The sequence below is a fragment of the Aotus nancymaae genome, unplaced genomic scaffold (genome assembly GCF_030222135.1).
Source record: "Aotus nancymaae isolate 86718 unplaced genomic scaffold, 86718_ANA_hifiasm-v0.15.2.pri h1tg000003l, whole genome shotgun sequence".
Lineage (NCBI taxonomy): Eukaryota > Metazoa > Chordata > Mammalia > Primates > Aotidae > Aotus > Aotus nancymaae.
Window position 1 is genome coordinate 52,584,528 of NW_026988414.1, and position 27,426 is coordinate 52,611,953.

The 27,426-nt window shown below is 44.7% G+C and overlaps 1 protein-coding gene and 1 long non-coding RNA gene across 2 annotated transcripts; one reads left to right on the plus strand and one right to left on the minus strand.

Moving 5' to 3' along the window:
• LOC135276742 (uncharacterized) lies at window positions 1–26,185 on the plus strand. The gene is made up of 2 exons (XR_010344258.1): window positions 1–728; window positions 24,689–26,185. It is a non-coding gene; the product is annotated as an uncharacterized LOC135276742 (long non-coding RNA).
• On the minus strand, window positions 24,388–27,420 carry LOC105715572 (ribosome quality control complex subunit TCF25-like). The gene is given in 2 exon segments (XM_012449990.3): window positions 24,388–25,648; window positions 26,227–27,420. Coding segments are annotated over 2 exon segments (2,034 nt in total). The 3' UTR covers window positions 24,388–24,808.
• Window positions 27,421–27,426: the final 6 nt, after the last annotated feature.

Consider the following 27,426-nt stretch of genomic DNA (forward strand, 5'->3'; position numbering starts at 1 on the left):
GGAGTTCAAGACCAGCCTAACCAATATGGTGAAACCCCTTCTCTACAAAAAATATAAAAATTAGCTGGATGTGGTGGCGGGCGCTTGTAATCCCAGCTACTCAGGAGACTGAAACAGGAGACTCCCTTGAACCTGGGAGGCGAAGGTTGCAGTGAGCTGAGATCACACCACTGCACTCCAGCCTGAGTGACAGAGCAAGACTCTGTCTCGAGAAAAAAACAAAAAAACAAAATTAGCCAGGTGTGGTGGCACTCCCCTGTAGTCCCAGCTACTGGGGAGGCTGAGGCACGAGAATTGCTTCAACCTGGAGGCAGAGGTTGCGGTGAGCCAAGATTGTACCACTGCACTCCAGCCTTATCGGCAGAGCAAGACCCTGTTTCAAAAAAAAAAAAAAATTAACATATATTTGACTACCTAAAAAATAGAAGAGTTGGTGAGCCCAATACCAACATAATTGTTATAATCATTATAGTGTCACAGTTTTAGTTGAGCCTATGTAGACACAAGAATGCATGGGAAAAAATCAGCCCATTGAAGAGGGGAACACAGACATTCTAGCAGAAAACCCCTTTTTGCTCCCTTCTGACTGGGCGTGGTCCCTGCAGATATCTATGGAACTGTGATGCCAAGGAGTGGAATTAATATGTTGAAAATTTCTTTAAGATATTTTCAAGACCGGACGTGGTGGCTCACACCTTTGGGAGGCCAAGATGGGCAGATCACTTGAGGTAAGGAGTTTGAGACCAGCCTGGACAAAATGACAAAACCCCATCTCTACTAAAAATACAAAAATTAGTTTGGCGTGGTGGTGTGCACCTGTATTCCCAGCTACTCAGGAAGCTGAGGCATGAGAATCGCTTGAACCCTGGTAGGCGGAGATTGCAGTAAGCTAAGATCACACCACTGCACTCCAGCCTGGGTAACAGAGCAAGACTCTGTCTCAAAAAAACAAAAATATATTTCTGATGGCCAACTTTAGTGCTGCAACATGCCAATATCACCTTATTCTTTCAATTTGTTCACTTCAAAAACTTCTAAACATTGCTCTGTGAGGGTAATATATGTCACATATGTGTATTTATATGTTTTTTTTTCTGGCTGCCTAGGACCTAGCAGAGTAATCCATATATATTATAATAGGCTCTCAAAAACTAATTGGTGGGCCAGGTGTAATATCTCAAGCCTGTAATCCCAGCACTTTGGGAAGCCAAGGTGGGCAGATCACTTCAGCTCAGGAGTTCAACACCAGCCTGGGCAACATGACAAATCCCCATTTATACCAAAAATACAAAATATTAGCTGAGCATAGTAGTGCACGCCAGTAGTCCCAGCTACTAGGGAGGCTGAGGTGGGAGGATTGCTTAAGCCTAGGAGGCGGAGGTTGCAGTGAGCCAAGATCGTGCCACTGCACCTCCAGCCTGGGTGACAGAGCTAGACTCTGTCTCAAAAAAATAAAATTAAAATTAAAAATAATAATGATTGATGAATGCCTGGCATAAATCATTCTATGCTGGCCGGGTGCAGTGGCTTACGCCTATAATCCCAGCACTTTGGGAGGCCGAGGCGGGTGGATCACGAGGTCAAGAGATCGAGACCATCCTGGTCAACAAGGTGAAACCCCGTCTCTACTAAAAATACAAAAATTAGCTGGGCGTGGTGGTGCACACTTATAATCCCAGCTACTCGAGAGACTGAGGCAGGAGAATTGCTTGAACCCAGGAGGCGGAGGTTGCGGTGAGCTGAGATCGAGACATTGCACTCCAGTCTGGGTAACAACAGCGAAACTCCGCCTTAAAAAAAAAAAAATCAGTCTATGCTTCCCTCACTTTCTTCCACTATGTCCTTGGATAAGTTACTTAACTTTTCCTCATCTGTAAAGTAAGTAGAATGATATTCAAAAAGAAGTAAGATCATTTATTAATTTACAATAAGCTATAAATATTAAACACATCACCAGCCGGGCGTGGTGGCTCACGCCTGTAATCCAAGCACTTTGGAGGCCAAGGTGGGCGGATCACCTGAGGTTGGGAGTTCAAGACCAGCTTGACCAACATGGTGAAACCCTGTCTTTATTTAAAAAAATAAAAAATAAAAAAATAAAATAAAATAAATACATATTAAACACATCAGTTCAGGAATGAATAATCAGCACATGTAATAGGTAGCCTCTCAGTATGGTTTATAGCAATCCCTGCCTCCTGGTATTTACACCCTTGTGTAGCCTCCTGTTGAGTGTGGGGTAGTTTCTAACACAAAAAGTACCTCAAAACAGATAGGATGTCTCTTACAGGATGGAATGATAAAAGACTGTGGCTTCAGTCTTGAATTCTCTGTCTCATCCTGTTGGAAGCTTGCTCTTGAGGAAACCTAGTTACCATGCCATCAGGCATCCTTGTGAATCAGATTAGAAATGGATCCTCCCCAAATTGAGCCTTAAGATGACTACAGCCTCGGCTTGATTGCAGCGTCCTGAGAGACCTTGATCCAGACCACCCAGCTAAGCCACTCCCGGATTCTTTACTCACAGAAACTGTGAAATACTAAATGTTTCATCTTTCCAGCTGCAAAATTTGGGGATAATTTGTTACATGACAACAGACAACTAATACAACACAATAGTACCCAGAAGGTAGCAAGTGCGCATTAACGGTAGCTCTTCTTTTAGTGAATATGACTGGGTTCATTCAGCACATGACTTGTTCTCAGTCTTTCCCCACTGTTGGGGATTAGTGTCTGTGCTGATTTAAGTACTGCTTTAGTACTTAACTCCAAATATGACCAATCTCCCTAATTAGCACTTGTCCACATCCATCTACAATAGCTAGCTATGTTCCTATTTCCCACCTTAGAGGACCGTTGTCTGTCCTGACTGAGCTTGATACTTACCTGCTTTCCCAAACCCCTTTTTCTGGGCCTCAGTTCTGATATTCCTCAATCATAGCAAATTCTCTGACTGTAGATCCAAAATATATGTGTTCTTTATTTTAAAGATTATGCCTGGTGCAGTGGCTCCTGCCTATAATCCCAGAACCTTGGGAGGTTGCAGCAGGAGGATTGGTTGAGCTCAGGAGTTCAAGACCAGCGTAGGCAACATAGTGAGACCTTGTCTCTACTAAAAAAAAAAAAACGAAAAAATTATCCGGGTGTAGTGGTGCATGCCTGCAGTCTCAGCTAACTGGGAGGCTGAGGTGGGAGGATCGCTTGAGTTCTAAGAGGTCAAGGCTGCAGTGAGACAAGATCTCGCCACTGCACTCAAGCCTGGGTGGCAGAGCAAGACCTTGTCTCAAAAACAAACAAAAAATACAAAGATTAAATTATAAAAACACTATATTATAGAAAACAATAAAAGCAATCATATATAAACAAAAACAGTAGTACAGTAAGCTATCTTACTGTACCATCACCCAGCTTCAACAATTAACTCATGTTAATCTTTTTTTTTTTTTTTTTTTTTTGAGACAGAGTCTCTCTGTCACACAGGCTGGAGTGCAATGGGGCCATCTTGGCTCACTGCAACCTCCACTTCCCAAGCTCAAGCGATTCTCCTGCCTCAGTCTCCTGAGTAGCTGAGATTACAGGTATCTGCCACCACACTCAGCTAATTTTTGTATTTTTAATAGAGATGCAGTTTCGCCATCTTGGCCAGGCTGGTCTCAAATTCCTGACCTCAAATAATCCGCTCGCCTTGGCCTCCCAAAGCACTGGGATTACAGGTGTGAGCCACCACACCTGGCTAACTCATGTTAATCTTGTGTTGTGTATATTTCCACCCACTCCTCACCCCTCCCTAAGTATTTTGAAACAAATACATATCATTTCATTTTTAAGTATTTCAGTGTATATCTCTAAAATATAAACATTTTATTTGTTTTTGTTTTTTTGAGACAGAGTCTCGCTCTGTCAGGCTGGAGTGCAGTGGCACAATCTGAGGCTCACTGCAACCTCTGCCTCAGTGATTCTCGTGCCTCAACCTCTGGAGTAGCTGAGACTACAGGTGTGCGCCACCACGCCCACTAATTTTTGTATTTTGAGTAGAGACCATGGCCAGGCTGGTCTTAACTCCTAATCTCAAGTGATCTGCCCGCCTCAGCCTCCCAAAGTGCTGGGACTACAGGCATGAGCCGCCAGGCCTATTTGTTTACATATTTATTTTAGAGATAGAGTCTTGCTCTGTTGTCCAGGCTGGAATGCAGCAGAGTAGTCATAGCTCACTGCAGTCTTTAACTCCTGGGCTCAAGCTACCTTCCCACCTCAGCCTCACGAGCAGGTAGGACTACAGGCATGCACAACCACATCTAGCCAATTTTTGTATTTTTTGTAGATACAGGGTTTCACCATGTTGCCCAGGGGCTGGTCTGGAACCCTTAGGCTCAAGCAGTCCTCTCACCTTGGCCTCCCAAAGTGCTGGGATTATAGGTGTGAGCCCACACCCAGCCTGGTTCTGCTTTTCATTGGACAAATATTTATTGAACATTTACTGTGTGTCAGGCATAGGAACAGGTGGATATACTTTGGATTCTTACTATTCATGGATTCCATACTTGTGAATTCACCTACTTTCTAAAATTTATTTCTAAGTTAAAAATCAATACATATGGCACTTTCAGTCATTCATGGGCATGTACAAAGAAGCAAAAAGTTTTGAGTCATTCAACATTCACATTCCCAGCTGATACTGAACAAGGCAACACTCTGCCTTGTTTCAGCTCTCATACTGTAAACAAGTGGTCCTTTTCACAGTCTACTTAGTGCTGTATTTTTTGCATTTGTGCTTTTTGTGGGTGATTTCGCTTTTTATAATGGCCGCCAAGCGTAGTGCTGAAGTGCTTGTTCCTATTCCCAGGCACAGGAAGGCTGTGATATGCCGGGCAGAGAGAAGATGGATTAGATAAGCTGTGTTCAGGCACGAGTTATAGTGCTTTTGTCGATGAGTCTAAAATTAATGAATCAACAATGTTAAATTAACAATATTAAATGAGATGACTTTTTCTCTCTTTTTTTTTGAGACAGGATCTCTCTCTGTCACTCAGGCTGGAGTTTGGTGGCGCAATCGCAGCTACTTGGGTGGCTGAGGCATGAGAATTGCTTGAACCTAGGAGGCAGAGGTTGCAGGGAGCTGAGAAGGCACCACTGTACTTCAGCCTGGGTGACAGAGTGAGACTCTGACTCAAAAAAAAACCTGGCAGGGGAATTAAGGTTGCAAATTGATTAAAGTTGCTAATCAGACTACTTTAGGAGATCATCCTGGATTATCCAGATGGCCCCAATATAAACAGAAAAGGACTTTAAAAAGTGGAAGAGAGAGGCAGAAGAGTCAGCAGGAGACTGACAGTAGAAGAATGGTTAGAGAGATGCAGCATTACTGGCTCCGAAGGTGGGAGAAGGAGGTCGTGATGCAAGGAATATAGGCATCCTCTGGAAGCTGGAAAGGGCAAGGAAATGGATTCTCCCCAAGAATCTCCAGAAAGGAACACAGCCCTGCTGACATCTCGATTTTAGCCCAGTGAGACCTGTGTAAGCCTTCTCTCTTACTGAACTATAAAATAATAAATTCGTGTTTAAGCCATTAGGCTTTTGGTAATTTGTTACAGCAGCCAAAGGAAACTAATGCAAACCACAATGTTCTTTTTAACTAAGTAGGTTTACCTGAGCTACCTTGCAAAATGTTATGGTAGATGGTGTTTACAACCATGCTGGACACAAAAATCCTAAGATATGCTCATCTCTAAGCTTAAAGAACTTAAATAGCAATTGGAGAAACAAAGTTTAAGGAACATAAAACAATTACTGGTTATGTGGTACTGACTGTGAATGCAGTAAAGGAAGTAAGGAAAAGTAAAGGCTGCAGCAGTGTTTCTCAGATTTCATTGCACATTAGTGTCATTTGGAGATCTTTTAAAAAGTCTGAAGCAACATCTCATACCTATTAAATCACAATTTATTGGGATGGGACACAAGCATCAGTGTTTTGTTTTGTTTTTTTTTGAGACCGAGTTTCGCTCTTATTACCCAGGCTGGAGTGCAATGGCGCGATCTCGGCTCACCGCAACCTCCGCCTCCTGGGTTCAGGCAATTCTCCTGCTTCAGCCTCCTGAGTAGCTGGGATTACAGGCACGCACCACCATGCCCAGCTAATTTTTTGTATTTTTAGTAGAGACGGGGTTTCACCATGTTGACCAGGATGGTCTCGATCTCTTGACCTCGTGATCCACCCGCCTCGGCCTCCCAAAGTGCTGGGATTACAGGTTTGAGCCACCGCGCCCGGCGCATCAGTGTTTTTTAAAGCTCACAAGTGATTCCAATGGGCAGATAAGTTTGAGAGTCACTGAGCTACAGTCATCTGAGAAGGCATCAAGGAATGGGATTTCGACTGGTTCTTGAAACATAGATGGAATTTTATTAGCTAGAGAGAAGGTGGAAATTTTGATGAAAGTATTCCTAGTAATAATTACAGCAAATTGCCATTTCCATTTTGAGCAGGACAAATGGTTTGTAAAGTTAGTTGATAAAAGGAATAAAGTGTCATCATTATTAAAATAGATAAAATATTGTTCAATACAGCCAAATTTCTAAGATTTAACAAATAAATACATGTAAAAATATTCACAGTTAAGTTCAGTGGCAGTGGCTCATACCCTAATCCCAGCACTTTAGGAGGCTGAGGCAGGAGGATTACTTGAACCCAGTAGTTTGAGGTTACAGTGAGCTATGATGGCACCACCACACTCCAGCCTGGGCAACAGAGCAAGACCCTGTCTCAAACACACACACACACACACACATACACACACACACAGACACACAAACTGCATTTCCCAAAAATGTCTAGTTTTTTTTGTTTTAATTTTACCAGGCACAGTGACTCACACCTGTAATCCTAGCAATTTGGGAGGCCAAGGCAGGCAGATTGCTTGAGCTCAGGAGTTCGAGACCAGCCTGGACAACATGGCAAAACCCCATCTCTATAAGAAGTACAAAAATTAGCCAGGTGTGCTGGCACACACCTATGGTCCTAACTACTCAAGAGGCTGAGCTAGGAGGATGGCTTGAGCCCTGAAGGTGGAGATTGTACCACTGCACTCCAGCCGGAATAACAGAGCCAGACCCTGTCTCAAAAAAAAAAAAAAAAGAAAAAGAAAATAAATTTAAAAAATAAAATAAAAAAATAAAAAATAAAAGAAAAGTTTGTAACATTGTAAACTGAAGAGCCTAGGCCAGGCTCAGTGGCTCACGCCTATAATCCTAACACTTTAGGAGGCCAAGGCGGGCACATTGCGTGAGCTCGGGCATTTGAGATCAGCCTGGGCAACATGGCAAAACTCCGTCTCTACTAAAAATATAAGAAATTAGCTGGCTTGGTGGTACACACCTATAATTCCAGCTACTTAGGAAGCTGAGGTAGGAGAATCACTTGAACCTGGGAGGCAGAGGTTGCAGTGTGTCAAGATTGCACCACTGCACTTCAGCCTGGGCAACGGAATGAGACTCTGTCTCAAATAGCCTGTTACTTAAGAGCCATCTGTAACCTGTATCACTGATCATTTTGAGATTTCTGTGTAAGTAGTTATGTATAAAGTTGATTTAAGGAAAAATAATGTGTTGTTATTTCACAGATACGTAGGAAATTCTTAGGCTTCCTAGAACTAAACTATTACAATTCTTTGTTGGAAAGGGAGTCCTTCCTAGAATAAGTTCTTGGTTGCCGGGTGCGGTGGCTCACACCTGTAATCCCAGCACTTTGGGAGACTGAGGCGGGCGAATCATCTGAGGTCAGGAGTTCGAGACCAGCCTGAACGATATAATGAAACCCCCTGTCTTAAAGAAAAAAATAAAATAAAAAAGTTCTTGATTTTATTGTCCTATAACATTGTATCTTAAGAGCATTACAACGTTGGAAGAAGCAGGGAATAGCACTCAATTATAAAACAGAATAATCAGTTTCTAAAGGAGTCTTTATTTGTCCTGCTGGCAGCAGCCCTCTTCAAACACCTTACTAATATGGTATTAACCATAATGGAGATGTGCTCACTTTGGCAGCACATACACTAAATGTAAGGGAGATAAATTTGAATTTAAGATAAAATTTTCCGAAGTGTCTTATTAAAGTTTGTCTGGACTTGTTTTGGAAATTTTTTTAAAAAATATGTATGTATGTATGTGTATATGTGTGTGTGTGTGTGTATATATATATATATGTATATATATATAAATATAAAGAAAAAAATAGGCCGGGCGTGGTGGCTCACGCCTGTAATCCAAGCACTTTGGAGGCCAAGGCGAGCAGATCACCAGAGGTCAGAGTTCAAGACTAGCCTGACTAACATGGTGAAACCCCATCTTAAAAAAAAAAAAAAAAAGAAAGAAAAAAATAAAGTTTGTCACTTTCTCCTTTATATGAAAGTACCAAGTTTTAGACTATGTGCTAAAATTCAGCCGCCTTGCTTTCTGTGAGATTAATTTTCCTGCCTGGCAAGGTGGCATTTAGCAAAACTGGCAATATGCATTATTTATCAATATCTTTATTTTTCCAAATAATGACAGTTATAATGGCTTAACCTTGTGACAGACACTTCAAACAATATGGACTAACATATGTGAGTTCATATTCTGGCTCTGCAATTTACCATCTTGGACTTGGGCAAGTTTGCTGAGCCTCTCAGGTTAAGTATTTAGCTTGCAGTATTGTTGAAAGATTAAATGAAAACCAAATAAGATTCATTAGGCATTTTCACTACTACCTCACTGTCATTTCTCCCCATCCTAAAACCGGCTTCCATCTCTTCCTGCCAGCATTGCTGCCATCTCAGGTGTTCTGCTTCATAGTTCAAACTTCCTCCCACAAAGTGACCATTCCTCCTCCTCCACAGACTCATCTCCAGTTGAGGTCTTGGGATTAAGGGAAAGAATATGGTTGACGTATAGAAAGGTACAAAATGCATATCAGATAAATTAATGGCTCAGTGATGTGGCAGGAATAACTGTCTCCACCACTGCCCTCAAAGCGGAATGAAAAAGCACATGGTTAAGTGGGCTCTTTCAACTGACAGCAATGAATACAAGATAAGTGGAACAAACCATCTGTAGCCCAAGCTTCATTAGACAATGCTAACCTTGGAGCACAGCAGGGCTACATCAGCAAGAATAAGGCAGCAATTCCTAACACTAAATATAATGAATTAGGAGTAAAACTGCCTGTATTTAAATCCCAGCTCCACCATTTGTGTGTAATCTCGCTAAGCTTTGGACTTTGCATCTGTGAAATGCAAATAATAATAGTACTAATAGTACTGACGTATTTTTCTGTTATTGTAAGACTTTTTTCTTTTCTTTTCTTTTCTTTTTTTTTGAGACAGTCTTGCTGAGTCACCCAAGCTGGAGTACAATGGCTGGATCTCGGCTGGATGCAACCTCCGCCTTCCAGGTTCAAGTGATCTCCTCCCTCAGCCTCCTGAGTAGCTGGGGCTACAGGCATGTGCCACCACACCCGGCTAATTTTTCTATTTTTAGTAGAGATAGGGTTTCACCATGTTGGCCAGGCTGGTCTCAAACTCCTGACTTCAGGTAATCTGCCCACCTCGGCCTCCCAGAGTGCTGGGATTACAGACATGAGCCACCATGCCTGGCCTGTAAGGCTTATTAGAGCAGTTTTTTGTTTGCTTTTGTGTGTGTGTGTGTATGTGTATGTGTTTTTTTTTTTTTTTAAGACAGGGTTTTCACCACCATAGCCCAGGCTAGAGTGCAGTGGCACGATCTGGGCTCACTGCAACCTCCATACCCCCTGGGCTCAAGCAATTCTTGTGCAACGCGGTACCCTGCTAATTGTTGTAGAGATAGGGTTTCTGCCACATTGGCTAGGCTGGTCTCGAACACTTGACCTCAGATAGTCCACCCACCTCAGCCTCTCAAAAGTGCTGGGATTACAGATGTAAGCCACCTTGCTGGCTAAATATCTGGTTTTTTGTTTTTTTGTTTTTTGAGAAACAGACTCTTGCTCTGTCACCCAGGCTGGACTGCAGTGGTGCAGTCTCATCTCACTACACCCTCCACCTCTTGGGTTCAAGAGGATTCTCCTGCCTCAACTTCCTAAGTAGCTGGGACTACAGGCATGCACTACCACACCCAGCTAATCTTTGTATTTTTTAGTAGAGACGGGGTTTCACTACATGTGAGGCAGGCTGGTCTCGAACTCCTGACATCAGGTGATCTGCCTGCCTCGGCCTCCCAAAGTGTTGGGATTACAGGCATGAGCCACCGTGCCCAGCCAGCTTATTAGAGTTTTTGTAAGAATTAAATTGCAGCCAGGAGTGGTGGTGAGTGCCTGTAGTCCCAGCTACTTGGGAAGCTGAGGTAGGAGGATTGCTTGAGCCCAGGAGTTCTGGGCTGTAGTTCCCTATGCTGATTGGGTGTCCGCACTAAGTTCAGCATCAATATGGTGACCTCCTGGGAGCAGGGGACCACTAGGTTGCCTAAGGAGGGGTGAACCGGCCCAAGTCGGAAACAGAGCAGGTCAAAACTCCAGTGCTGATTAGTAGTGGGATTGAGCCTGTGAATAGTCACTGCGCTCCAGCCTGGGCAACATAGCGAGACCCTGTCTCTAAAAAAAAAAAAAAAAAAAAAAAAAAAAAAGATATTAAATTGCCGGGTGTGGTGGCTCACGCCTGTAATCCCAGCACTTTGGGAGGCCAAGGCAGGTAGATCACGAGGTCAGAAGTTCAAGACCAGCCTGGCCAAGATGGTGAAACCCCATCTCTACTAAAAATATAAAAATTAGCCAGGTGTGGTAGCGGGTACCTGTAATCCCAGCTGCTCAGGAAGCTGAAGCAGAGAATTGCTTGAACCCGGGAGGCAGAAGTTGCAGTGAGCCAAGATTGCACCATTGCACCCCAGCCTGGCTGACAGAGTGACACTCCGTCTCAAAAAAAAAAAAAAAATTTAATAAAATAATCTATGGTTATCTCTGCACAGTGCCTAGCCAGAATGTCTGGCCAATAGGCACTCAATAAATAGTTACTGAAACTCTTCATTCCATTGCACCAGTAAAACCACTGGCATCTCAGCCATAGACAGCTGCTTCCATTTAATGTGGCTGACAAAATTGTATCACATATTTTTAAATAAAAACAGCCCTCTTGGCCAGGAGCAGTGGCTCATGCCTGTAATTCCAGCACTTTGGGAGGCCAAGGTGGGTGGATCACGAGGTCAAGGGTTTGAGACCAGCCTGGCCAACATAGTGAAATCCCCTCTGTACTAAAAATGCAAAAATTAGCTGGGCGTGGTGGCATGCACCTGTAATCCCAGCTACTCAGTATCCTGAGGCAGGAGAATTGCTTGAACCCAGGAGGCGGAGGTTGCAGTGAGCTGAGATTGCACCATTGCACTCCAGCCTGGGCAACAAGAGTGCAACTCCTTCTCAGGGGAAAAAAAAAAACAGCCCTCTTTTCCTCCAATTTGAAACATAGGATTTTTTCTGCTCTAGTTTCTGGCCTGCCTCAGCCGCAGATCAATAGGTTGAGGTCCCCTGCAACAATATAGTGATAGTTGTCCTGTTTCTACCTGTTGCTATGCTGAAATGAAGAAAACAGCTTCCCCATTTTTGTTGAGATGTGTAAAATGAATGCATAGCTGCTTTTTCTTTCCATCTCCAATGATTCCTTTACTGATATGGTTCTACCATTTATTACATCCTTTTTTCCATAATCTCTTTCTCCTGGGGTACCTGGGACAGTTTCTCGGGATTAAGGCATAGAATGGAATGGATGCTATGCCAAAAGTCTAGGAACTCTCTCCCGTCCAGGTGAGCACCTTCTCCCTCTAGTACATTGCTTAAGTCATCATTTTCCACCACCCTTAGTTGCTCCGTGCATTTTAGTCACACGGCTACCTTGCCATTCCCATCCCTCTACTCAGGATGCTCTTCTCTCAGGTATCTTCTGTGGCTACTTCATTCAGATCTCTTTTCAAATGTGACCTTCTCAGAGAGGTCTTCCCTTTCCAGCCTGTCTAAAAGAGCATGCACATTCTATCATTCGGCCTATTTTAAGTTCTTCCCATACTCTGGTCACTGGCATCATTTATTTATGTGTTTATTCCCTATCTCCCCTACTAACAATGTAAGCTCCATAAGGGCAGAAACTATTTTATTCACCAATGTATCCCCTGGTACCTAGAGCAGTAGTAATACTCCATAGCTATTTGTTGGTGAATCAGTCACATAATTAAAAGGAGCTAGCAGCAGTGGCCTGCACCGGTAGTTCCGACTACTACAGAAGCTGAGGCAGGAGGATTGCCTGAGGCCAAGAGTTTAAATTCAGCCTGGGCAACATAGCAAAACCGCATCTCTAAATAAATAGATAAAATAATTAACAGGAGCATTTAGAAGTCTGTTCTCTCCAATAATCTTCAGCCTCCGTGTTTCTGGTCATTGTTCCCTCCTTGGGATTACTAGTGCAGGTAGACCCAACTGGCCCCAACTCTCCAATCCTGCAGATATGCCTGAGCATGTCTGAAGTCTCTGGGCCTCTTACTATCCATATTTCTTCCCTGTGCCATGTATGTAAGAAAGTTCTTTGAGTTGGGTCCAGAGCATTAAATATTAAACATGAACACTTCTGGTTTTTTTTTTTTTTTTTGAGACAGTGTTGTGCTGTCACCCAGGCTGAAATGCAATGGCACCTTCTCTGCTCACCACAACCTCTGCCTCCCGGATTCAAGTGATTCTCCTGCCTCAGCCTCCCGAGTAGCTGGGATTACAGGCATGTACCACCACGCCCAGCTAATTTTGTATTTTTTGTAGAGACAGGGTTTCACTATGTTGGCCAGGTTGGTCTCAAACTCCTGACCTCGTGACCCACCCGCCTTGGCCTCTCAAAATGCTGGGATTATAGGCGTAAGCCAGCGTGTCCAGCCAAATATGAACACTTCTATGATAGCAGTAACTTTAACTGACTAATGTATAAAAAAGAACGGCACACGCACTCCAGCCTGGGTAACAGAGTGAGACCATGTCTTTCAAAAAAAAAAAAAAAAAAAGAACAACACATTAGCAAATTCTGTCTTTTTTTTTTTTTTGAGACAGAGTCTTGCTCTGTCGCCAGGCCAGGCTAGAGTGCAGTGGCTCAATCAGCTCACTGCAACCTCTGACTCCCGGGTTCAAGCAATTCTGCCTCAGCCTCCCGAGTAGCTGGGACTGCAGGCATGCGCCACCACGCCCAGCTAATTTTTGTATTTGCAGTAGGGACAGGGTTTCACCATGTTAGCCAGGATGGTCTCCATCTCCTGATCTTGTGATCCACTCACCTCGGCCTCCCAAAGTGCTGGATTTACAGGTGTGAGCCACCGTGCCCTGCTGCATTTTAAAAAAATATGAATTCCAATGTGTTTTAGAAATTGAAATCATATAAAACCAAAGTCCCGGGCCAGGCAGTGGCTCACACCTGTAGACCAGCACTTTGGGAGGCCAAAGCAGGAGGATCACCTGAGGTCAGGAGTTTAAGACCAGCCTGGCCAACATGGTGAAACCTTGTCTCTACTGAAAATACAAAAATTAGCCGGGCATGATGGTGCCTGCCTGCAATCCCAACTATTTGGGAGGTTGCAGTGAGGCAAGATTGTGCTACTGCATTCCAGCCTGGGCAACCTGGTCTAAAAAAAAAATTATATACACACACACATATATATGTGCATATATATGCTCACATACATATGTATGTACATACACACACATATATATGTGCATATATATGCTCACATACATATGTATGTACATACACACACACACATGCACCAGAAGATAACTTTTTAAATTTGTGTGAATATTCATATGCATACACATATGTGTAGAAGAAACACCACAAAGGCTGATGAGGTCATAGATAGTTTGTTTTCTTCAATTTGCTTAATTGTATATCCAATGAACACATATTACAATTATCTAATAAATGCTATAAAATGTTTAATGACAAGTAGGTTTTAGAATAAGTTAAAAATTAAGATAGTCTATCAGAAGTAGACTCTGAAGGAAACAAAAGCAAACAAAGAACAACTGGGTTTCCATTGGTAATGGAGGTTGCTCTTTTTAAAAGAATAAAAATGATTCCCTGTGGATCTAGAACTTACTCTGTAAACCTAAGGATGTGTTTCTGTGACTATCATCTCTTTATTCTAATGCCAAGTGGAAAGAGAACAAAGTAATGAGAGGAAACTGATAAAAACCTTTAGCTGATCAAGGTGGGGAACTAGGAAAACTAAACCTAAATAAACTCTTGAAGTAAGTTTGTGTAGCAAGAGAATAGTCTGAAGTTGATTATGATGGAGAAAAACCGTATAGAGCTCATGCTACCAGAAGAATTTTGAGACCACCTTGGCATGAAGTGTGGGGACTATTAAGAATTATATGGACGGGCGCGGTGGCTCACACCTATAATCCCAGCACTTTTGGAGGCAGATGCGGGTGGCTCATGAGATCAGGAGATTGAGACCATCCTGGCTAACACAGTGAAACACTGTTTATACTAAAAATACAAAAAATTAGCTAGGCATGGTACCACGCTCCTATAGTCCCAGCTACTTGGGAGGCTGAGGCAGGAGAATTGCTTGAACCCAGGAGGTGGAGGTTGCAGTGAGCCAAGATGGCACCACTGCTCTCCAGCCCAGGTGACAGAGGGAGACTCTATCTCAAAAAAAAAAAAAAAAAAGAAAAAAAGAATTATATTCAGGGTCAATTAGAAAGAAGTCAATCAGGTGCAGTGGCTCAAGCTTGTAATTCCAGCACTTTGGGAGGCTGAGAGGGGAGTATTGTTTGAGCCTGGCAGCTCAAGACGAGCCTGGCCAACATTGGAAGACCTCATCTCTACAAAAAAAATAAAAAATTATCCAGGCGTGGTAGCATGTGCCTACGCTCCTAGCTACTCAGGATGCTGAGGCAGGAGGATTGCTTAAGCCTAGGAGGTTGAGGCTGCAGTGAGCTACAATCACACCACTGCACTCCAGCCTGGGCAACAGACTGAGACCCTGTCTCAAAAAAGCCTTTCTATTCTGTTTGTGCAGATAACTAAAATATGTATATTTTGAAATACGGAAAACGTTTTTGAAACCAATTGTTGCTCTGTCACCCAGGCTGGAGAGCCGTGGCGTGATCTCGGCTCACTACGACCTCCGCCTCCTGGGTTCCAGCGATTCTCCTGCCTCAGCCTCCTGAGTAGCTGGGATTACAGGCATGCGCCATCACACCTGGCTGATTTTTTTATTTTTGTAGAGACAGGGTTTCACCATGTTGGCCAGGCTGATCTTGAGCTTCTGACCTCAAGTGATCTGCCAGCCTCAGCCTCCCAATGTGCTGCGATTACAGGCATGAGCCACCGTACCCAACCGGAATACGTATTTTTAGTCTATGAGTGTGTTTCCAGTAAAATCTTGCCTGATCTAAGTGTCATCTAAACATGTGTTTAGCAATAACCCTATATGTATTTTCATATCAGAAAGAAGAGGAAGGTAAAAATGTCTTAATCTACCTCTTGTTTAATCATTCCTACTCCTGTCTGGACCACATAACTCTAGTCAACACGTAGCCCTACTCAACACCAAATACGGTTTTTAGCTATGAAATGGAAAGGAATAAATAATTAGCAGAATGCTGAATTTGAAAACTAAAGCTATAATAGGAACATCAAGCTAGCAAAACTGTGATTAGTGGATAAGTGGTTTTTGCAAGGCTGGGCTATTAGTGTTAGATTTTTTGCAATAGTTTTTGCAGCATACACATAATTCTTTGTTTAATACAAGTGATGACTTCTTCCATGTAAGCATACAATCATTTCTGTCTACAGATAATATAAGTAAAAGTTAATTATCAGGAACGCCTCAATATAACAATTTAAACAAATGTAAGGTATACTAATTTATTTGCTTAACATTGTTTATTAAGTACCTATACTGTCTAATTTAATCCATAACATACTATGTAGTCAAGCATCAGGGTTGGCTGCCAGATATGAACCTTTGACCAAATGAGGGATGAAGTTACTTCGTCTCTCATCCAGCTTTGCCAGTCACGTAGGTGACTATTTACATCTTTTTTTTTTTCCAAGACGGAGTCTTGCTCTGTCACCCAGGCTGGAGTGCAGTGGTGCAATCTCAGCTCACTGCAACCTCTGCCTCCTAGATTCAAGCAATTCTCTTGCCTCAGCCTCCCGAGTAGCTAGGATTACAGGCGCCCACCACCACACCTGGCTAATTTTTGTTATTTTTAGTAGAGATGGAGTTTCACCATGTTGGCCAGACTGGTCTTGTACTCCTGACCTCGTGATCCGCCTGCCTCAGCCTCCTGAAGTGCTGAGATTACAGGCCTGAGCCACGGTGTCCAGCCTGACTATTTACATTTTTAACCCTCTTTAGAAAAGTATACAGAAGCTCTGCTTCAGGAGAAACTAGACAGCTTTTGATTAAAAAAAAAAAAAGCTACCAGGGACAGTGGCTCACGCCTGTAATCCCAGCAAGTTGGGAGCCTAAGGTGGGTGGATCACCTGAGGGTAGAAGTTCAAGACCATCCTGATCAACATGGAGAAACCCCATCTTTACTAAAAATACAAAATTAGCTGGGCGTGGTGGCACATGCCTATAATCTCAGCTACTCAAGAGTCTGAGGCAGGAGAACCGCTTGAACCTGAGGGGCGGAGGTTGCGGTGAGCCAAGATTGCGCCATTGCACTCCAGCCTGGGCAAGAAGAGTGAAACTCCATCTCAAAAAAAAAAGAAAAGAAAAATATACAGAAGGTTTACTATTTACAGCCAGTCTTCCTGTACTCTCTTTGTATTCTGAATCTTACTATGGACCTTTTCCATCTTAACAATACGATTTGTGAACTTAGCTTTGGATTCTGATTTTAGTTTATTTGGTTCTACATATTTTGGATCCTATATTTGGCATGTTTTTAAATTTTTGTTCCATCCTAGGCTTCTATCTAATTCAAATTCCTGAACTTGACACCCGCAAGCTCCACCCACAAACCTTTTAAACAGATGCTATTTCTTAAGCTCTAGAGACTAGAACTACAGGGGAAATATTACCTCAGCTAGAAAAGCATCTTTCTTAGTCTCTCAATATGATCTCTTAGGTGAAGGGTCCTCACACAAAAACATAAATTTGTTAATCCAAAAGACATTATGCAAGAGTTATCTGTTTGTACAGGCTTTCCCCTGAAGAAGGCAAGAAGAACCTGCTAGACTAGTTGTCATTGCTGAACTAAGAAAAGACATTCCTGTGATACACACTTGAAATCGGCCTGTCTTTCATTGAATGCCCATCTCCCCAGATACGGAAAATTGCCTGCACAGTTTTGTCTGGTTCACACTAGTTTAGTAGAGAGCACTAAGATTTTCCTGTATCTTAGTTCTATTCTGGTGTCTCACTGTTCACCTTTCCTGATTCTGTCACCACCCATTATGATCATGCCACTGCACTCATACCACTGTACATGTTCATCTGTGGGCATATGAATGCACGAGGCACCAGGCATATGCTTAATTAACATGAAGTTGGCTAAGTGCTCTTATAAAACCTTATTGTGAATATATGAATTTGATGCCAACTTCTTTGAATTATAATGTCAATTTTTTTAAGACAGAGTTTCACACTGGCTGCCCAGGCTAGAGTGGAATGGCGTGGTCTCAGCTCACTGTAACCTCTGCCTCCCAGGTTCAAGCAATTTTCCTGCCTCAGCCTCCCAAGTAGCTGAGATTACAGGCATGCACCACCACCTCTGGCTAATTTTTTGTTTTTATTTTATTTTATTTTATTTTGAGACGGAGTTTCGCTCTTGTTACCCAGGCTGGAGTGCAATGGCGCGATCTCGGCTCACCGCAACCTCCGTCTCCTGGGTTCAGGCAATTCTCCTGCCTCAGCCTCCTGAGTAGCTGGGATTACAGGCACGCACCACCATGCCCAGCTAATTTTCTGTATTAGTAGAGACGGGGTTTCACCATGTTGACCAGGATGGTCTCGATCTCTTGACCTCGTGATCCACCCGCCTCGGCCTCCCAAAGTGCTGGGATTACAGGCTTGAGCCACCGCGCCCGGCCTAATTTTTTATTTTTATTTTTATTTTTGAAACGGAGTCTTGCTCTGTCACCAGGCTGGAGTGCAGTGACGCAATCTCTGCTCACTGCATCCTCCGCCTCCCGGGTTCAAGCAATTCTCCTGCCTCGGCCTCCCTCCCTAGTAGCTGGGACTACAGGCGCACGCTACCACGCCCAGCTAATTTTTGTATTTTTAGTAGAGATGGGGTTTCACAAAAAAAAAAAAAAAAAAGAGAGATGGGGTTTCACCATGTTGGCTAGGATGATCTTGATCTTTTGACCTCATGATCTGCCCACCTCGGCCTCCCAAAGTGCTGGAATTACAGGTGTGAGCCACCACACCCTGCTAATGTTTAGTAGAGACAGGGATTTCACCATGTTGGCCAGACTGGTCTTGAACTCCTGTCCTCAGGTGATTCACCCACCTCAGCCTCCCAAAGTGCTGGGATTACAGGCATGAGCCACTGCGCATGCCTAATGTCAAATTATTAACACTGATATCATGGGCTCAGAGCTGTTTGGGTTACTTAATATCTGAGTATATGGGAGTATCAATATAATGCTGTCTTTCTGGAAATGCAAACACTTTGCTACAATTTGAGAAGATTTTAACCCCAGACAGGTTTCCCACCAGCTTGCAACAGTGCCTGAAATTCCACAAGAAGTACTCATATCTTTTTGTCTTAAAAGGAACACAAGCTAGCTATTAAAATATATTCGTGTGTGTGTGTGTGTGTGTGTGTGTGTGTGTGTGTGTGTGCTTTACAAGGTTAACAATTTTCTGGAGATAGCGGGATTACGAATGGTTATTTTCATATCCTTTGTACTTTTCCCTATTTTAAAATTTTTCTACAGGGAAGATATACATTTCTATTATCAGGGAAAAAATGCTATAACAATTTTTATGAGGCCAAGTGTGGTGGCTGACACCTGTAATCCCAACACTTCGGGAGGCTGATCACTTAAGGCCACGAGTTTGATACAAGCCTGGGTAACATAGCATGATTCTGTCTCTACAAAATAAAAATAAAAAAGGTTGTACACTCAAAGATAAGAAAAATCTAAAGCCATTATCAGATAGCAGCTTATTGAATGTATGTTTCTCAAACCTTTTATGTTAATGCTAGGTAGCTAAAACCCATACCCTTTCAGAAATAAGTATAAGATCCCAAAAGGAAGTAAATCCTCATATTGATAATGTTCTTATTCATAAGCAGAGTGTTTATTCTATTTAATAACACACATTCTTCTGTGTGTATCAAATACTACCTAAATTTTTTCTTTTTTTTTAATCCTGAAAGGGCCAAAGATAAACTTCCTATTTCCCCAGTATCTGCCCAAGCCTCCCGTGGCAGGACTCACATACAGGGCCTTTTCTTTTCTTTTCTTTTTTTTTTTTTTTTAACAGCTAATGCTGCTATAAGTAGCATTTCTAAAAACATTTCAGAAACTATGCCGGGTGCAGTGGCTCACACCTGGAATCCTGGCTCTTTGGGGGCTGAGGCAAGAGTTTTGCTTTGAACCCAGAAGTTTGAGGCCACAGTGAGCTATGATCATGCCATTGTACTCCAGCCTAGGTGACAGAGCAAGACCCTTTCTCTAAAAATAAAAATAAAAAGTATTTCAGAAACTAGAACAGATAAAACAGACTAATATTAGGCTAAAGTTTGTCTCATATTATGGTAAACTATTGAAATAGGCTGTGCACAGTGTCTAACGTCTGTAATCCTAGCACCTTGCAAGACTAAGGCAGGAGGACTCCTGGAGGCCAGGAGTTCAAGACCAGCCTGGGCAGCACAGTGAGACTCTGTCTCTAAAAGTAAAATAAAATAACCATGCCTGGTCAACGTGGTGAAACCCTGTCTCTACTAAAATACAAAAATTAGCCAAGGTTTGTGGTGCATGCCTGTAATCCCAGCTACTTGGGAGGCTGAGGCAGGAGAATTGCTTGAACCCAGGAGGCGGAGGTTGCAGTGGGTCGAGATCATGCCACTGCACTCTAGCCTGGTGCCATTTTCAGGTATGTTCATGGAGAATCAAATTGTCTTTCGTTCACTGCAACTTGTCTTTCATTCACTGCATTCAGATATTCAGATATTTCATTTCACATATTTTCTGAGCCATATGTTAGGTGCATGTCAAATATGTGCTGGGGATGTTGTGTTGAATAAACCAGACATGGTTCCTGCCCTCACAGAGTTTACAGTCTGGTGTGTTCCTAGCATACCACCATGCCAATAATGTGCAGTTGTTTTTCTTTTTTTCTGGACAACGTCTCACTCTGTTGACTATGCTGGAGTGCAATGGTGCAATCATAGCTCATTGCAGCCTCCAGCTCTTCGCTCAAGCAATCCTCTTACCTCAGCCTCCCAAGTAGCTTGGACTGCAGGCCTGTGCCACCATAATCAGCTAATTTTTTAAAGATTTTTTTGTAGAGACAGGACCTCACTTTGTTTTCTGGGCTGGTCTTGAACTCAGGGCCTGAAGTGATAGTGATCCTTTCACCTCAGCCTCCCAAAGTTGGGATTACAGGTGTCAGCAATCATGCCCAGACTTTTTTTTTTTTTTTTTTTAGATATAGGTAGGGCCAGGGCCAAGCCCAGTAGCTCACTTCTATAATCCCAGCACTTTGGGAAGCCCAGGACGGTGGATGGTTTGAGCTCAGGAGTTCAAGATCAGCCTGGGCAACATGGCAAAACCCTGTCTCTACTAAAAATACAAAAATTAGCCAAACACGGTGGCCTGCACCTATAGTCCCAGCTACTCAGGAGGCTGAGGTGGGAGGATCAGTTGATTCTGGGAGGCAGAGGTTGCAGTGAGCCAAGATCGCACCACTGCACTCCAGCCTGACCCTGTCTCAGGAAAAAAAAAAAATGATGTAAGTAGGCCAGGCACTGTGGCTCACTCCTATAATCCCAGCACCTTGGCAGGCCAAGGTAGATCAATCACTTGAGCCCAGGAGTTCAAGACCAGCCTTCAAGGCCAGCCTGGGCAACATAGTAAAACCCTGTATCTACTAAAAAATAAATAAATAAATAAAATAAAAATTATGTAATTCACAGCTAGGCACAATGGCTCAGACCTATAATCCCAGCACTTTGGAAGGCCAAGGCAGGAGAATCTCTTGAAGCCAGGGTTTCAAGACCAGCCTGAGCAACACTACAAGACTTCATCTCTACCAAAAAATATGAAAATTAGGCAGGTATGGGCCGGGTGCGGTGGCTCACACCTGTAATCCCAGCACTTTGGGAGGCCGAGGCGGGCGGATCACCCGAGATCAGAATTTTGAGACCAGCCTGATCAACATGGAGAAACCCCGTCTCTACTAAAAATACAAAATTAGCCAGGGGTGGTGGCGCATGCCTGTAATCCCAGCTACTTGGGAGGCTGAGGCAGGAAAATTGCTTGAACCCGGGAGGCGGAGGTTGTGGTGAGCTGAGATCATGCTATTGCACTCCAGCCTGGGCAACAAGAGTGAACTTCTCCATCTCAAAATAAAAAGAAAATTAGGCGGGCATGGTGGCATGGCTTGTGTGGTACCAGCTACTCGGGAGACTGAGGTGGAAGGATCACTTGAGCCCTGGAGGTGGAGGTTGCAGTAAGTAGAGATTGCACCACTGCACTCCAGTCTGAGCAACAGAGTGAGACCCTGTTTAAAAAAACAAAATGCTGAAACTCATAAGATACAATGACAATGGATTGAGTACTCAGGTTTTTCCCTAATCACTAGGTAAAACCAGCATGTTTGATGTCTTTGTGAAAGTAGTTTTCCAGCTACACCCAAGCTTTAATGCACAGGCAATCACCAGGAATCTTGTTAAAAATGCAGATTATGATCAGTAGGTGTGGGTTGGATCTGAGATTCTGCATTTCTTTCTTTCTTTTTTCTTCTTTGGAGAAAGAGTCTCAGTCTGTCACCCAGACTGAAGAGCAGTGTCATGATCTCAGCTCACTGCAACCTCCTGGGTTCAAGCAATTCTCCTGCCTCAGCCTCCCAAGTAGCTGGGATTACAGGTGTGCACCACCATGCCTGGCTGATTTTTTTGTATTTTTAGTAGAGACAGGGTTTCACCATGTTGGCCAGGCTGCTCTTGAACTCCTGACCTCAGGTGATCCACCTTTTGGCCTCCCAAAGTGCTGGGATTACAGGCGTGCACCACCATACCCGGCAAGATTCTGCATTCCTAATAAACTCACAGACGCTGCCTATGCTGATGGTCCACTGACCCCATTTTGAGTGTAAGGAGTTCGACTGTGTCATCAGGAGCATATCTGCTGAGGCTCTCTCAGGTGTTTCTGCGTGAGGGCTGTCATGTCCCTCATGTAATATATAGGTTCTCCCCACCTTCGCCAGCACCGTCTCTGTTCCACCCCCGCCCCCAGCTCTTTAACAGGTTTTACACACACGCACACATATACATATTTTTGTTGTCTGTTTTTGAGACAGGGTCTTGCTCTGTCATCCAGGCTGGAGCGCAGTGGTGTGATCACGGCTCACTGCAGTCTCAACGTCCCAGGCTCAAACCATCCTCCCACCTCAGCCTCTGGAGGAGCTGGGATTAGAGGTGCGTGCCACTATGCCCGGCTTATTTTTGTTTTGTTTTGTTTTGAGAAGGAGTTTTGCTCTTTTTGCCCAGGTTGGAGTGCAATGGCGCCATCTCAGCTCACTGCAACCTCCACCTTACTGGTTCAAGCAACTCTCCCTGCTTCACCCTCGGCTAACTGAGATTACAGGCCCCCATCACCACGCCCTGCTAGTTTTTTTTATATTTTTAATAGTGATGGGGTTTCACCATGTTGGCCAGGCTGATCATCTCAGGTGATCCTACCTGCCTCAGCTTCCCAAAGTGCTGGGATTACAGGCATGAGTGCCATGCCCGGCTAATTTTTAAATTGTTTGGACAGACAGGTGAAGGGGGCAGGTCTCCCTATGTTGCCTAAGCTAGTTGGAGCTCCTGGCCTCAAGTGATCCTCTGGTCTTGGCTCCCAAAGTGCTGGGATTACAGGCATGAGCCACTGTGCTCTGCCTTCAACAGGTTTCTTGTTCTAAGGTCTGAGAGTGTTTGCTGGACCTACAGCTGCCAGAACCTGTTTCCTAACTCTGGAGGGGCCTTTTGTGCTACTTCTCCTGGAGGTGCTATTTCCTCCCATCCCCCAGGGAGTGATATATGGGCTCTCCTCCCTCTTTTCGGGGATACTTGGCAAACAGACCCTTTGTGTGTATTTATGGCCCATTAACAAACTTTATCTAAGTGATAAGAAAGATCAGTGAAAACCAGCTGCCCTTTGTTCAGATCATTTCACTTTGATATAAGCCTTACCCCTTTCTATTTTAAGTCTGCTGTTTATTTTGTAGGTTTGGGAAAGGTGATTATAGCCTAGGGCTTGTTTTGATCTTTGTTTCTTAAGATCTGGATGATTGGTAAACATTTTAGAAGCCAGTGGCTACTAGCTTTTATTTTAGCTTTTTCAGGGTCATAGAATTGTAGGCTTTGACCATAGGAAAGGGCTTTCAAGAAATTGTAGGTTGGCCCCCCTTCATCTGACAAAAAGGAAACAGGATTTTTCCATCAGAAGCCCATGGAGTTTCTGTATCTTACCAAAGACTACGCAATTCAGGACCAACTGGGCTGCTAGAGTCCCTCAGATCTTTTTATTTTATTTATTTTTTATAAAGACGGGGTTTCATCATGTTGTTCAGGCTGGTCTTGAACTCCCAATCTCAGGTGATCCACCCATCTTGGCCTCCAAAGTGCTTGGATTACAGGTGTGAGCCACCGCGCCCGGCCCCCTCAGATCTTTTTAAACTGTGCTCCAAAGAGCTGCTTAGACCTGCCTGCCCTGAGATGTTTGTGTTTGGAGGGGTGGAGTTAAAGGCATACCTCAAATAAAGCTCCATTTGTAATACTTTCATCCATTTCACATCCATGTCATAAAATCTAAGATTTTACAACTTAGATTTTGGGGCCAGGCGCGGTGGTTCACACCTGTAATCCCAGCACTTTGGGAGGCTGAGGCAAACAGATCACAAGGTCAGGAGTTCAAGACCAGCCTGACCAACATGGCAAAACCCCATCTCAAAAATACAAAAAAATTAGGCGTGGTGGCACCCGCCTGTAATCCCAGCTACTTAGGAGGCTGAGGCAGGAGAATCGCTTTAACCTGGGAGTTGGAGCTTGCAGTGAGCCGAGATCGTACCTCTGCACTCCAGCCTGGGCGACAGGGTAAGGTTTCATCTCCAAAAAAAAAAATTAGATTTTATTTGAACAGTGAGTTTTATATCTTAAAAAAAATTAACCATTTTATTTCACCATGATGCCTGCAAATTAGTCTTTATTAAATATCTATAGTTTAAGAGAGTCACATTTTTCTATTCTTATTTCACATGCAGAGTTTGAGCCAGAGCTAAAATTCTCTACCTGTGGAAAAACTAAAGAAAGGAAGTCTGACACTTAGAACATTTAAATACAATATTCAAATATCCATTTTATCTTAGACAGGAACTCATGCTGTAAAAATATGTCTTACATTTAGAAAGACAGAACATGTATCATCTCATCTGGTCTCTGTGTTTTTTTTTTTTTTTTTTTTTTTGCATGACGCATTTACATTTATAGGAGACACAGCGGACCAAGCCAGCAGTACAGTCAGCATCTCTACTTCAGGGAGCCGGCCAATTCCGACCAGCACAGAAATCAGGAACGTAAGTGTACAGCTTCTGGGCGCTCTGCGGGCGCTCAGTCCCACTCCCCCTCCCCCTCTGGGTCATCCTCATGGGGCGCCTCTACATCGTTGAGGTGGAAGTTGGCCATCATGTCGCGCACAGCCAGCATCAGCCTGTTGAGGCCCTGGTTGGGGTTCAGACCCCCAGCCACTCCTTCCTCGGGTCTCTCCCCCTCTATGGTATAATTTGGCAACAGAGACCAAAAGAAGAGCGCAATCGTGTTTTCATGGCTGACGGGACTTAGTCTCTCGGGCCTGACGTAGGAGTAGATGGTGTCCGCAGGAGGCAGAGGGTCAAAGCCCATCACAGACTGCATGGTCACGTCCGGGGGCAGGGCAGCAACGGCTTCCTTGATCTCAGAGAGGATCACATAGCGGTGGATATTCCTGGGTGCGCACTGGTAGAGCACCTTCCACCTGTGCTCACAGGCTTCCACCGCAGGGTCTCCAGCGTCCACTGCCTGCAACACCCTGTGGACGCTCTCCTCCAGCCAGCTCATGGTGGCGGGCTCTTTCCAGAGGAAGTGTGACCTCCCAAGATACAGGCTCACCAGCTGGCTCAGGGCAGGGGGCTGGCTTATCTCAGCATTGGGTCCAAAGAAGCGATGAGTGGACACGGTGGCATCGGGCCGCACACTGCAGTACTCGAGCAGGGGCAGGAGGACTCCAGGGAACATGGTGAGCACCTGCTGTATCAAGAGCGAGGCCTTCTCCCTGGCAGAGCTCTGCTCATGCTCAGGGAGGTCTGTCTGCTGGCTCAGCAGGAAATACGCCAGTGGAACAGAGAAGGCAAAATTTGGGAGCTGCAACAGGTTCCGATGAGCCTCCCACTCCTGGAAGAGGCGGATCAGGTACTCATTGTAAGGCCGGCTGCCTCACCGGGAGTTAAATGGACACACTTACCTCTCCCCGTGCCGGCCTCTCCATGCTGACACACTTATCTCTCCCCATGCTGGCCTCTCTATGCTGGCTCCCCACACCCACTCCTATCTGGTCTCTCTATGCAGGCTCCACACACCCACTCCTGCATTCCTCACTCCACTCCTTCAAAATTTAAAAAGCCCGCCAAAGATTTGCCCAAGGGCAGCTTAACATTGACCTCCCCAGCCGGTCAGCCCACCAGTCGTCCCGCCTGGCAACCAATGGCAGCTCACCCCATCAGCACCTTGACTTCCCCTCACCAATGAAACTGTCTGCTCTTTGTTTTGCTAGTAATCAATCAACCCTCCTCACCAATGAAACTGTCTGCTCTTTGTTTCCCTAAAGACCAATCAATTACCTCCACTCCCTATAAAACCCCACACCCTGAGAAGCCGAGTGCGACTTCTCTGGCCCCTTCCCGGACCACAGAACCCTGCCCGGGAGCTGAATAAATTGGATTCTCATTTTCTCACACTGGCCTCAGTTTCCTCATTTTAACTCGGCAATATACCTTACACTCATAGTTCTGGGCCCGCAAGGCCAGGTGGTCGATGAGCAGCAGCATGCAGAGGGGGTCCTCATCTGGCTCGAGACTCAGGATGAGCTTGCAGTACTCCAGTGTGGTGCGTGGGCAGCCTCACTTCTCCAGGAAGCTCATCTGCTTGTAGAGGGCCAGGTAGAAGCTCCTGTTCTCGGGTCTGTGGTAATCCAGCCGGCAAGCCCCGCTGGTGAGGCTGAACAAGGGGTGGAACGCACACTCCATACTGTACAGTGCTCTCTCTACGAGGTCTCGAGCCATCTCCTGATCCTCTTGAAAGCGGCAGGCATCGCTGAGCTGCAGGAGTGAGTCCACGTGATATGGGTTCGTCTGGAGCAGAACCACGATGTTGTTGGGCTACATGGACTCCACGGCCGCCAGGAACTTGTGCTGCGCCTGCTGGTACGCCTCACTGTGCTCAAATGCAAACAAGGACAGACCTTTTTTCGATTCCAGCAGCCGCATGGACAGACCTGGTTTGCTGTACCGGGGCCAGGTGCTCTTAGGGGTCATCAGCCATGTGCATTTAGGGTACATGCGCTGTCTCTGCCGTGGCCTTTGTTCCCCCAGGACTGCCCGAGCACCAAAATACCTTTTCAGTTCTGTGTCGGGATTCAAGTGTCTGTGCTCCACATAGAGAACGTGCTTCCTGGGGCTCAGGGCAGCTGGACCGGGACGGTTCAAACCACTGCTGTCCTCAATCCTCTCTAGGATGCGATCAATATCTTCTAGTCCGTTCTCCAGTGCTTCCCCCGTGCTGCTTTTCTTAGTTTTCTGTTTCTTTTTCTTCTTCCGGAGTTTGCCACTTGCATTAGACTGCTCTGGGGGCGCTGTCCTGGCCACGCCTCCATCCGCCTTGGTGTCTGTGTTTCCACACCGAGCCCTTCCTTTGTTCCCTGGTGCTGCGGTGTCTGTGAGCGAAGAGCCAGACCTCTCCCCGTTCACCACAGAGTCATCCTCAAGATCTTCAATGTTTATCAGCTCCAACCGGTTGTTAACTCGGACACCCTCCTTCCCGGCCTCCCCGGGGCGCTGGCTACCCAGCTCCCGCTTGGGCCCTTCTTCCGCGTCATCGTCATCACGGAGGTCGAACTGCAGGGCGCCGGGCCCGAGGGGATCCTGGCCGTGCTGTTCCCCCCTCAGCCTCCTGAGGGCCCGGCGCAACATAGGACC